Source organism: Anomaloglossus baeobatrachus, chromosome 2, assembly GCF_048569485.1.
Source record: "Anomaloglossus baeobatrachus isolate aAnoBae1 chromosome 2, aAnoBae1.hap1, whole genome shotgun sequence".
NCBI lineage: Eukaryota > Metazoa > Chordata > Amphibia > Anura > Aromobatidae > Anomaloglossus > Anomaloglossus baeobatrachus.
In genome coordinates, this window is record NC_134354.1 from 756,498,631 (window position 1) to 756,511,858 (window position 13,228).

General features: G+C 49.5%; 1 protein-coding gene across 1 annotated transcript in view; it reads left to right on the forward strand.

Annotated features, from left to right (window-relative positions):
- Nucleotides 1–13,228, forward strand: part of CCDC82 (coiled-coil domain containing 82) — a 97,736-nt gene that overhangs the window by 43,678 nt on the left and 40,830 nt on the right. Inside the window, exons 3-4 of the mRNA XM_075337485.1 lie at nt 3,228–3,320; nt 3,514–3,638. Coding sequence (XP_075193600.1) covers nt 3,228–3,320; nt 3,514–3,638 — 218 coding nt within the window. The remainder of the gene's footprint in view (nt 1–3,227; nt 3,321–3,513; nt 3,639–13,228) is intronic.

The following is a 13,228-nucleotide window of genomic DNA, read 5'->3' on the forward strand; positions in this document are numbered from 1 at the left end:
CCCGGGGCACGTACGAAGCTTGCAGGACCTGGCGGTGGATCACCTGATGCAGTCACCTGACGCATCAGCTGATCGTAATTCTTGCGGTGTCGCCGGCTTTTTCGCGCCCGGCCAGCTATCAGCTGATCCTGCCGTCAGAAAGACTTCATCAGCTGATTACCGGCAGCTCCTGCAGCGATGGGACAGGATCAGACTCTCATCCGATCGCTGCAGGAGCTGCCGGTAATCAGCACAGACGTGAGTATTTATTTTTTTTTTTTTTGCACTGATGCTTCAGCTGATTGTATAATCGGCTTTTATACAATCAGCTGATGTGTGATGTGCTTCAGCCCCTAGAACCTGACACATCATCTGATCGCTTTGCCTTCCAGCAAACCGATCAGATGATATTGGATCCGGATTGGACGGCGCGGGACCCTTGACCCAGGATTACTGCGGAGGGGGGTTCTTTATTTCAATAAAGATGGAGTCACTAATTGTGTTGTGTTTTATTTCTAATAAAAATATTTTTCTGTGTGTTGTGTTTTTTTTTATCATTACTAGAAATTCATGGTGACCATGTCTAATATTGGCGTGACACCATGAATTTCGGGCTTAGGGCCAGCTGATACTATACAGCTAGCCCTAACCCCATTATTACCCAGCGAGCCACCCGGCATCACGGCAGCTGGAAGAGTTGGATACAGCGCCAGAAGATGGCGCTTCTATGAAAGCGCCATTTTCTGGGGTGGCTGCGGGACTGCAATTCACAGCGGGGGTGCCCAGAAAGCATGGGCACCCTGCACTGTGGATTCCAATCCCCAGCTGCCTAGTTGTACCCGGCTGGACTCAAAAATTGGGCGAAGCTCACGTCATTTTTTTTTTAAATTATTTCATGAAATTCATGAAATATAAAAAAAAGGGCTTCCCTATATTTTTGGTTCCCAGCCGGGTACAAATAGGCAGCTGGGGGTTGGGGGCAGCCCGTACCTGCCTGCTGTACCTGGCTAGCATACAAAAATATGGCGAAGCCCACGTCATTTTTTTTGGGGGGCAAAAAACTCCTGCATACAGTCCTGGATGGAGGATGCTGAGCCTTGTAGTTCTGCAGCTGCTGTCTGCTCTCCTGCATACACTAGTTCTGCAGCTGTCTGCTCTCCTGCATACAATGAACATTTTGAAGAAGGAAATGACATCAGACCTTTTTTTTTTTCATCAACAATCTTTAATGGCATTGTGCACTGATTAAAAACGCAGTGAGCAAAAACGCAGGAAAAACGCACCAAATCGCGGTAAAAACGCATGCGTTTTTATCGCGGTTTTTTAGCCGCGGGTGCGTTTTTTGAGACAAAAACGCACATAAAAACGCAGCGTGAAAAAAACGCCTAGTGCGCACATACCCTAACTGTAAAGAACCCTTTCCTGTTTAGCTGTCGGAATCGCTTTTCTTCCACTTGCAGTGAGTGCCCCCTGGTCCTTAGTATTGTCTGTGGAAGGAATAAGTCATGTGCCAGTCCTTTATATTGACCACACATATAGTATACATATAAATGAGATCTCCTCTGAGACGTCTTTTTCTAAGCTAAACAAATGTAACTTTTCCAACCTGTCATCATACGGGCGGCCTCCATTCCTGTTATTAATCTAGTTGCCGCCTTTGAACTGACTCTAACTTCTGAATGTCCTTTTTAAAATGTGGAGCCCAAAACTGGAACCCATAGCATGTGTGAATACCGGCTGAAGAGCAAGGTCTGACATTTAAAGGGAACCAGTCTGCAAGCTAGTCACCATTAGAACTCCATGCTAATCATGAACACTGTATGTCCCTGGCCAGCAGCGACAAGACTGGTCACCTTCCGTCATTTGTTTATTTTGATCTCTGCCATCTCAGTATCTTTTCTCCTCTCACACCATCCAATTCCTTGTGATTTTGGAGCTCTTCATACACAAAATATCATTGACTGATCCCTCAGGTGTACACAATATTTATCTCACAGTAGGCCCTGATCTTAAAATGGTTGTCCTACAAAGTACATTTCTCTTTCGCTTCATTGGGGGACCCAGGAAACCATGGAGTTTTCTACCTTTCTTCCCAAGTAACCACTCACCTCCGCCCTTTGGTTCCCTCCCATAGCCCCCATCAGACTACAAGGATGGCTGAGCGACCTGTCTATGATTATAGTTCAGCAGTCCCCAGCGGCTTCAGAGTCGGCCTCATCAAAAACCCGATGGGGACTGTTGAACCGCAGACAAGTCACTTGGCCATCCTATAGTCTTAGAGGGGTCAAAGTGAGTAGTTACTCGGGAAAGAAAGGTGGAGGATCCCATGGTTTCCCGTGTCCCCCAATGAAGGCTCCGAGAAAGATTTTATGGTGAGTACCCAAAAATCCCCTTTTTAATCAATAAATCTTAGAATAATAATAATAAATTCCATAAATGGATGCTGAGATAATCTTCTAAATGTGCTCCTTTTATGTACTGTCTTAGGCCGGAGTCACACTTGCCAGTGACTCGCGCCGTATCACCCAGTACGGCCCGCTGCTCTCTGGACAGGAGCATCTCAGCTGCGTAGAAATACATGCAGCCGACTCACTCCTGTCCGGAGAGCGGCAAGCCATGCCGGGTGTTGCAATGCGAGTCACTCGTAAGTATGACTCTGGCCATGCTTGCAGTGTTCGACTATGAAGAGCTGCTCCAGTTCATGGTCAGCACATACCACAGCTCCTGGCCAGGGGAGGGAGCATAAAAGAGTATACAGAAAGGATAGCAGGGGACAAAGCTCATTCTTTCTTAGGTGATGCATTCCACTGCTTGTTTTATCACAGGAGCCAGTGTTTCTGCCTCTTCTCCATCCTTTCGAGCTCATCATAAACTAAGTTGGTGTCAAATGAGCTTAGTGGTCTCCCAGAGTTTCTACACCACTGAGTTGATTTATAATGAGGTCAGATGGGTGGAGAATCATCAGAAACACTCGTTCCTGTGATAAAACAGGCAGAGAAATAACTCAGGAAACAGCAGCTGCGCCCCACTGCGATCATCTGTATACGCTCCTATGCTTCCTCTCCTAGCCAAGAGATGTGGTATGTGGGGCTTGTTAATTAAAATTTGCCTTGTTCATGTCAAGACCTATTTCAGGTCTGTTTATTTGCAGCGATTGCGGTAAAACCCACAATGTTTTGCCGCGAGGGGAATCACAATATATTATAGTTTACATATAGTAAAAGATCCGTCTGTGTTTTCCTTTCCAGCTGCCGACCACGACTTGTCCTTTCATCTTCAGAAAGCGATTAAGGCATTTCTAATTAACATCACTGATGAGAAGTTTTTGTCAACATTGTACAGTAAGTATATTAATGGTATATCACTAGGTTATATCATCAATGCCTCTGGGACCCCAAACAGTCCTAAGAATGCAGCTCTGGGGTTACCCTGTGTCCATTCCCATCCACCTCTCTGTGCAGGACACTTGGGGACATAGATTTCTCACCAATAGATGTTTTTTTACTATGTATATTGTGGGTTTTTTTTCCGTAGAAGGAATAAGAAGAAAGAGATACGCCCAAGACATGCTGAAATCGCTGAATCATTTGGACGAACGTATCATCGCCCCTCGTCTGGAGAAACTCACCGCAAGCTGCCGATGGTCTAAGAGATACAAGGTAGTCTACCATGGAGAGCAATAATTTGTCATCACTTTACCTATGGACACTTTAGAGAAGTTATCAGACAATGGCATATTGTTTTTGCCTTACATGTAAATTGTTTTAAACATTTTTGGCTTTTTTTGTTTTACATACTAATGTCGTCTTCTCAAAACAAAATTAGTAATCTTGCAATTTTTGCACTGGCCACTGGAGCTTTTTAGATGTCATATTTTTTTCAGGAAGCGTTTTCAGCAGGCTCCTTATCATCAGAGGCAGGATTACAATGTCTTATAAGGCTGGGTCCACACTCTGCATTTTTGTGGTAACCACAAAATGCACCCTGTGGCCAAAACAAACACATCTTGTGGCCAAACATTGGTGCGTTTTGGATGCATTTTTTGACCATGCGTTTTTTTTTTATCACCAATGGGTGAAAAATACAGGTAAAAACTAGGGATGATCGAATACTTCAATTATTCGGCTTCACAAATATTTTTCGAATGCCTTGCCGCTATTCGATTATTTGCGAATATTCCGTGCGCAATGTAACTATGGGAAACCCGAATAACAACTATTCGGAACTATTCGTGCTTCCCATAGTCTTACATTGCGCATCGAATAGTGGCGAGGTATTCAGAAAATATTTGCGAAGCCGAATAATTGAAATATTTGATCATCCCTAGTAAAAACACAAAAAGAATTGACATGCTGCATTTTAGTGGTCACCACAAAAATGCAGCTCAAAAAAACGTAAAAGTAACGTGCGCACAGTAAATCTGGAATCTCATAGACTTTGCTAGGGAGGGAAAAGCAGGCAGTTAATGGGGACGAAAAGGTCACCACAAAATGCACCAAAAAAGCATCAAAAACTGCTGTGTGCGCATGGGCCTCACACTTCTTTACACGGTAGGAATCGTCAATCACAATATGTGATGTGACAACCGCTCCCAATAACCTTTGCACACGCTCATTAGATGCTTCAAAAGATAGGGGTGGGTCTGTGCATTGCTTCTAATGTATATGTGTTTTTTTTTTCGTGACTGAAAGTTGGAATATAAAATAAATAAAACTCACTGGCCGGTGCAAGAACTGCAAGATTGCTAATTTTGTGTTAATAAATATCGGTATATGAAAAAGAAAAAAAGAAGGGAATTTTGTTACTTACCGTAAATTCCTTTTCTTCTAGCTCCAATTGGGAGACCCAGACGATTGGGTGTATAGCTACTGCCTCCGGAGGCCACACAAAGTATTACACTAAAAAGTGTAAGGCCCCTCCCCTTCTGCATATACACCCCCCGTGGATCACGGGCTGCTTCAGTTTTAGTGCAAAAGCAAGAAGGAGGAAAGCCAATAACTGGTTAAACAATTCAATCCGAAGGAACATCGGAGAACTGAAACCATTCAACATGAACAACATGTGTACCCGAACAACCAAAAAATCCCGAAGGAACAGGGGCGGGTGCTGGGTCTCCCAATTGGAGCTAGAAGAAAAGGAATTTACGGTAAGTAACAAAATTCCCTTCTTCTTCGGCGCTCCATTGGGAGACCCAGACGATTGGGACGTCCAAAAGCAGTCCCTGGGTGGGTAAATTAATACCTCAAGTTTGGACTGTAAAAACAGCCCTTCCCTACATGGAGGCAACCGCCGCCTGCAGGACTCTTCTACTTAGGCTGGCATCCGCCTAAGCGTAGGCATGCACCTGATAACGCTTGGTGAAGGTGTGCAGACTCGCCCAGGTAGCCGCCTGGCACACCTGCTGAGCCGTAGCCTGGTGCCGTAATGTCCAGGACGCACCCACGGCTCTGGTAGAATGGGCCTTCGGCCCTGATGGAACCGGAAGCCCAGCAGAACGGTAGGCTTCAAGAATTGGTTCCTTGATCCATCGAGCCAGGGTGGATTTGGAAGCCTGCGACCCTTTGCGCTGACCAGCGACAAGTACAAAGAGTGCATCCGAGCGGCGCAGGGGCGCCGTGCGGGAAATGTAGATTCTGAGCGCTCTCATCAGATCCAACAAATGCAAATCCAATTCATATCGATGAACTGGATGAGGACAAAAGGAAGGTAAGGAGATATCCTGACTGAGATGAAAAGGGGGATACCACCTTAGGGAGAAACCCCGGAATCAGGCGCAGCGCCACCTTGTCTTGGTGAAACACCAAGAAGGGAGCTTTGGATGACTGCGCTGCGAGCTCGGACACTCTCTGAAGAGACGTGACCGCTACCAAAAAGGCCACTTTCTGTGAAAGTCGAGAAAGTGAAACATCCCTCAGAGGCTCAAAGGGGGGCTCCTGGAGAGCAATTAGTACCCTGTTCAGATCCCATGGGTCTAACGGCCTCTTGTACGGAGGGACAATGTGACAAACCCCCTGCAGGAACGTGCGTACCTGAGGAAGTCGCCCTATGCGCTTCTGAAAGAATACAGACAGCGCTGGGACTCGTCCGTTAAGGGAGCCGAGCGACAAACCTTTTCCCAAACCAGATTGCAGGAAGGAAGGAAAAGTAGGCAATGCAAATGTCCAGGGAGACACTCCCTGAGCAGAGCACTAAGATAAGAATATCTTCCACGTCTTGTGGTGGATCTCGGTAGACGTCGGCTTCCTAGCCCGTCTCATGGTGACAATGACGTCTTGAGATAATCCTGAAGACGCTAGGATCCAGGACTCAATAGCCACCAGTCAGGTTCAGGGCTGTAGAATTCAGATGGAAAAAACGGCCCTTGGGACAGTAAGTCTGGCCGGTCTGGTAGTGCCCACGGTTGGCCGACCGTGAGATGCCACAGATGCAGGTACCACGACCTCCTCGGCCAGTCTGGGGCGACGAGGATGGCGCGGCGGCAATCGGAGCTGATCTTGCGTAGCCCTCTGGGCAACAGTGTCAGAGGGGGAAACACATAGGGTAGCTGGAACTGCGACCAATCCTGAACTAAGGCGCCTGCCGCCAGAGCTCTTTGATCGTGAGACCGCGCCATGAAAATCGGGCCCTTGTTGTTGTGCCGAGACGCCATTAGGTCGACGTCCGGCCTCTCCCAGCGGCTACAGATTTCTTGAGACCCGTCCGGGTGCAGAGACCATTCCCCTGCGTCCATGCCCTGGCGACTGAGGAAGTCTGCTTCCCAGTTTTCTACGCCCGGGATGTGAACTGCGGATATGGTGTATGCTCTGTCTTCCACCCACATCAGAAGCCGCCGGACTTCCTGGGAGGCTTGCCGACTGCGTGTGCCGCCTTGGTGGTTGATGTATGCCACCGCTGCGAAGTTGTCCGGCTGAATTCGGATCTGTTTGCCTTCCAGCTTCTGCTGGAAGGCTTGCAGGGCAAGATACCCTGCCCAGATTTCCAGAACATTGATCTGAGGGGTGGACTCCTCTGAAGAGAGTCCTATAGAAGTGGACGCAGATGAAACTGCGCGAAAAGGACTGCCTCTGCATGAGGCGTCTTAAGGGGTGTGACTGGCCTTGAAGGAGAGACTGCACCCCCGTCTGTAGTGAACGCTGTATGTCCAGCGGGAGCTGCACTATCGCTGAGAGAGTGTGAAGCTCCATGCCAAGATATGTCAGCGATTGGGTAGGTGTCAGATTTAACTTTGAAAAGTTTATGATCCACCCGAAACTCTGGAGAGTCTCCAGCGCCACGTTCAGGCTGTGTTGGCATGCCTCTTGAGAGGGTGCCTTGACAAGTAGATCGTCCAAGTAAGGGATCACAGAGTGACCCTGAGAGTGCAGGACTACTCCCACTGCTGCCATGAACTTGTGAAAAGCCGTGGGGCTGTCGCCAGACCAAAGGGCAGGGCTACGAACTGAAGATGCTCGTCTTCAATAACGAAACGTAGCCAACACCGGTGCTCTGGAGCAATCGGCACGTGGAGATAAGCATCCTGATGTCTATCGACGCTAGGAAATCTCCTTGAGATATGGAGGCAATGACGGAGCGGAGGGATTCCATCCGGAACCGCCTGGTTTTCACGTGCTTGTTGAGCAGGTTTAGGTCCAAAACGGAACGGAAGAGCCGTCGTTTTTTGGTACCACAACCAGATTGGAGTAAAAACCGTATCTTGGTCCTGAGGAGGAACAGGGATTACCACTCCTTCTGCCTGCAGAAGAGCATCGGCTCGGTCGGGAGGTGAGGAAGTTCTGAAAATCTAGTCGGAGGACGAGAACAGAACTCTATCCTGTACACGTGAGACAAAATGTCTCTCACCCACCGGTCTTTGACCTGTGGCAGCTAAATGTCGCCAAAGCGGGAGAGTCTGCCACCGACCGCGGATGCGGAGAGAGAGAGCTGAACGTCATGAGGAAACCGCCTTGGTAGCGGTTCCTCCGGCTGCCTTCCTTGGGCGTGATTGAGCCTGCCAGGAATCTGCGCCTCTCTGAGCTTTTTGAGTCCTTTTGGACGAGGACAATTGGGACCTGCCCGAGCCTGGGAAGGACCGAAACCTCGACTGTCCCTTCCTCTGTTGGTGTTGTTTGATCTGGGCTGGTGTAAGGAAGAGTCCTTACCCTTGGACTGTTTAATGATTTCATCCAATCGCTCACCAAACAGTCTGTCACCAGATAACGGCAAACTGGTTAAACACTTTTTTGGAAGCAGAATCTGCTTTCCATTCCCTCAACCACAAGGCTCTGCGTAAAACCACGGAGTTGGCGGACGCCACTGACGTACGGCTCGTAGAGTGCAGGACAGCATTAATAGCGTAAGTCGCAATGCAGACATTGCGAGGTTAAGGACGCCATCTGCGGCACAGATGTACATGTGACAGTGTCCACGTGCGCAAGACCAGCTGAAAAAGCTTGGAATGCCCATACGGCTGCGAATGCCGGAGCAACCGACACGCCGATAGCTTCATAGACAGAATTCAACCAGAGGACCATCTGTCTGTCAATGGCATCTTTAAGTGAAGTCCCATCTTCCACTGCAACTATGGATCTAGCCGCAAGCCTGGAGATAGGGGAATCCACCTTTGGACACTGGGTCCAGCGCTTGACCACGTCAGGGAGAAAAAAGGATAACGTGTATCCTTAATACGATTGGAGAACGCTTATCTGGATAAGTGTGGTGTTTCCGGATTGCTTCTCTGAAGTCAGAGTGGCCAGAAAAGTACTCAATATACGCTTGAGATACTGAAAAGGGATTTCTCCTGCCGTGAAGCTGACTCCTCCACCGGAGGAGCTGAGGGAGAAATATCCAACATTCCCTTGATGGACGCTAGAAGATCATTCACTATGGCGTCACCATCCGGAGTATCCGGATTGAGAGCGGTCTCAGGATCAGAGTCCTGATCAGCTACGTCTGCCTCATCATACAGAGAGTCCCGCTGGGACCCTAACCAGTGATGAAGCCGAGTGCCGCTCCCAGCGAGCTCGCTTAGACTGTCTGGGACTGTCGTCCGTGTCAGAGCCTGCGCCCTGGGATGCATGGGACCCCCCCGGAGCACTGATTTGTTCCAAATGAGGGCGTATCAACATTGCCCATGGTCCGTCTGGACTGCAAAGTCTCTAAGATGTTAGTCACAGTCACAGACCTATCAGCCGAAACTGCAACTCCGTCCCTGTCCCTGGACAGGGTTCACAGGTGGTTCCTTTAGCCACCTCTAGCAGAGACCCCGGCTGACCAAGTGCTACAGGGGAGCATTGCACACAATGGGGACAGTGGAACCTGCCGTGTGGAACAGTATCACGTGCAGTACAAGCAGCATAGAAAGCCTGTGCCTTGGCACCCTTTCTTTTTTGCTGCTGTTGTCTAGCCATCTAGAAGCATATAGCCAAGAATAGCGACCGTACAGTGCAATGTATAGCATACAAGCAGAAAGTACAAATGAACACTTCAGCACATGCAGTACAAGCAGCATAGAAAGCCTGTGCCTTAGCACCCTTGCTTTTTTGCTGCTGTTGTCCAGCCATCTAGGAGTATATAGCCAAGAATAGCGACCGTACAGTGCAGTGTATAGCATACCAGCATAAAGTACAAATGAACACTTCAGCACATGCAATACAAGCAGCCTAGAAAGCCTGTGCCTTAGCACCCTTGCTTGTTGCTGCTGTAGTCTAGCTATCTAGGCATAAAGTACAAATGGCATTAGTGGGGTCAGCACTTCAGGTGCTGCTTACCGCCCGCCCAAAGGCGGGTGTGTGGTCGCCCGAATCCTGTGACTGGTTGCCCAGAGCTTGTCTCCCTTCTCCAGCCCAGACGGCGTGCAGGAATGGCTGCCGGCGTCTTGTGAAGAGGGGCGGGCCGTGGGCGTGCCCCAGACAAGAGCGGGAAACTGGCGTCCCACTGTGTCCAGTGAAGGGGGCTGGAGAATGCAAAGCAGACTCCAGCTCTCGGCGCTGACTGTCTGTACAGCGTCCCGCCCCTCCCCTGACTGGCAGGGCTGGGGGCGGGAACGAAGTGAAAACTAGGCCGCAAAGCCGGGGACTCGAGTAATAAGCGCGGCCGTCCTATGCACGGCCAGCGCGGAAGTCCCCGGCGCACCACAAGTCCCAGCCGCGCCACAGTGTAAAACACCCCGCAGCGGCCGGCGCGGCAGTTTCTAACACATAAATTCACTCAGCTAAGCTGCAGTGAATAATAGCACAAGCGCTCCGCGCTGTTGTCCTCGGCGCACTAGCACTCCCAGCAATGCTGGTGTGTGTGTGCGCGATGTGTACGGAGACACAGAGTACCTTAATGTAGCAGGGCCCTGTCCCTGACGATACTCAGCTCCATATCCAGCAGGTTCTCTGGGTCTGTGGATGGAGCCCGGTCTCAGTGCCTGGAGACCGGTAAGATCCCACTTCACCCAGAGCCCCGAGGGGGGATGGGGAAGGAAAACAGCATGTGGGCTCCAGCCTCCGTACCCGCAATGGGTACCTCAACCTTAACAAACACCCGACAAAAGTGGGGTGAGAAGGGAGCATGCTGGGGGCCCTAGTATGGGCCCTCTTTTCTTCCATCCGACATAGTCAGCAGCTGCTGCTGACTAAAAACAGTGGAGCTATGCGTGGATGTCTGACCTCCTTCGCACAAAGCATAAAACTGAAGCAGCCCGTGATCCACGGGGGGTGTATATGCAGAAGGGGAGGGGCCTTACACTTTTTAGTGTAATACTTTGTGTGGCCTCCGGAGGCAGTAGCTATACACCCAATCGTCTGGGTCTCCCAATGGAGCGCCGAAGAAAAATACATGTAGCATAAAAATCTGATTTAAAAAGTAGTTACATTTCTGATGATCGCTTCTCTTTAAGGTAATTTCAAAGAAATAGGACGTTGTATAGAGATCATTGATTTTTACATTTTGTAAGGGCTGTGACATATGACCAGGGATAAAGTATCCCACATAACTAATGTTTAGGTTTTTAATAAGTCATAGTGAATGTACTCTGTTTTGGTTGGGGTAACCCTTGTGGCCATTTTTCAGCAGCTGCATGGGAGCTGTAGTATCACTGTTGTTCACTTACTTGATGGGAAAACCAAATGGGCTCCACTCTCTCGGGATCTTGAGAGACCCTAAAACCCGCTTTACACGCTACAATATATCTTACGATGTGTCGGCGGGGTCACCTCGTAAGTGACGCACATCCGGCATCGTAAGTTACATTGTAGCGTGTGAAACCTCCGTGCGATTGCGATTGAACGTTAAAACGTTCATCTCACGCACGTCGTTCAATTCCTAAAAATTGAACGTGAGGTTGTTCAATGTTCCCGAGGTAGCACACATCGCAGTGTGTGACACCCCGGGAACGATGAACAGATCTTACCTGCGTCCCGCGGCTCCCGCCGGCTATGCGGAAGGAAGGAGGTGGGCGGGATGTTTACGTCCCGCTCATCTCCGCCCCTCCGCTTCTATTGGCCGCTTGACGTCGCTGTGACGCCGAACCTCCCTCCCACTCCAGGAAGTGGATGTTCGCCGCCCACATCAAGGTCGTATGGAAGGGTAAGTATGTGTGACGGGAAATAATCGTTTGTGCGACACGTTCAACAAATTGAACGTGCCGCACATACAATGGGGGTGTGTCACATCGCATATGATATCGTATGCTTAATCGTAACGTGTAAAGCAGGCTTAAGGCTGCTTTCACACATCCTTTTTTTGCCATCCCGCACAATTTGGCAAAAAAATCTGATGCAACGGATCGGCGAAAAAGCTGATGCGTTGCATCAGTTTTTCCATGCGTTCCTTACGGTTTTTGACGGATCCGTTGTGATACTGAGCATGCGCAGTTCAAAAAAACGGATCTGGCGGCCGTATTTGTTTTTTGCCGCATTGTGCTGGATCCGGCGTCCATAGACCTCCATTATAAAACACGCCGTAAGGCGCCGGATCCGGCGCAATGCGTTTTTTTGCCGGAGACAAAAAACGTTCCCCTCAGCATTCCATCCGGCCGCCAAACAATCAAATTTTTCCGGATCCGGCAAAAGCCGGATGCAACGCAAGGCCATGCGGCACAATCCGGCGCTAATACAAGTCTATGGGGGAAACAACGGATCTGGCGGCAATAAACGCCAGATCCGTTCCGTTCTTTACGTTTTTTACCGGATTGTGCCGCACGGCAAAAAACAGATGTGTGAAAGCAGCCTAAAGGTCCAGTCACACTAAACAACTTACCAGCGATCCCAACAACGATAGGGATCGCTGGTAAGTTGCTAGGAGGTTGCTGGTGAGATGTCACACTGCGACGCTCCAGCGATCCCACCAGCAACCTGACCTGGCAGGGATCGCTGGAGCGTCGCTACACGAGTTGCTGGTGAGCTCACCAGCAACCAGTGTCCCAGCCCCCAGCGCCGCGTGGAAGATGCTGCGCATGGTAACTAAGGTAAATATCGGGTAACCAACCCGATATTTATCTTGGTTACCAGCGCACGCAGCTACACGTGCAGAGAGCAGGGAGCATCGCACACTGAGCGCTGGCTCCCTGCTCTCCTAGCTACAGCACACATCGGGTTAATTAACCCGATGTGTCCTGCAGCTACATGTGCACAGAGCAGGAGCCGGCACTGACAGTGAGAGCGGCGGAGGCTGGTAACAAAGGTAAATATCGGGTAACCAAGGACAGGGCTTCTTGGTTACCCGATGTTTACTGTGGTTACCAGCCTCCGCAGAAGCCGGCTCCTGCTGCCTGCACATTTAGTTGTTGTTGTCTCGCTGTCACACACAGCGATCTGTGCTTCACAGCGGGACAGCAACAACTAAAAAATGGCCCAGGACATTCAGCAACAACCAACGACCTCACAGCAGGGGCCAGGTTGTTGCTGGATGTCACACACAGCGACATCACTAGCAACATCGCTGCTACGTCACAAAAGTTGTTCGTTAGCAGCGATGTTGCTAGCGATGTTGCTTAGTGTGACGGGGCCTTAAGTCTCAAGTGTGAGTGGTAAGTCCCACTTTTATGATGACATTTCCTATTAGGACCTGTGGTGGTGGTGGTTGTAATGGAAATAATAAATCCTTTAAAAACAGGAACAAAGTGCTTCATGGCAGATGCAAATAATTGGTATTAAAGGGGTTGTCCCCTACTTTTACATTGATGACCTATACGTAGGAGAGGTCATCAATGTCTGATCAGCCGGGGTCCGACACCCCTCACCCCAGCTGTGGCCACTATCAGAAGACAGCGGAGCTCTGAAACTGA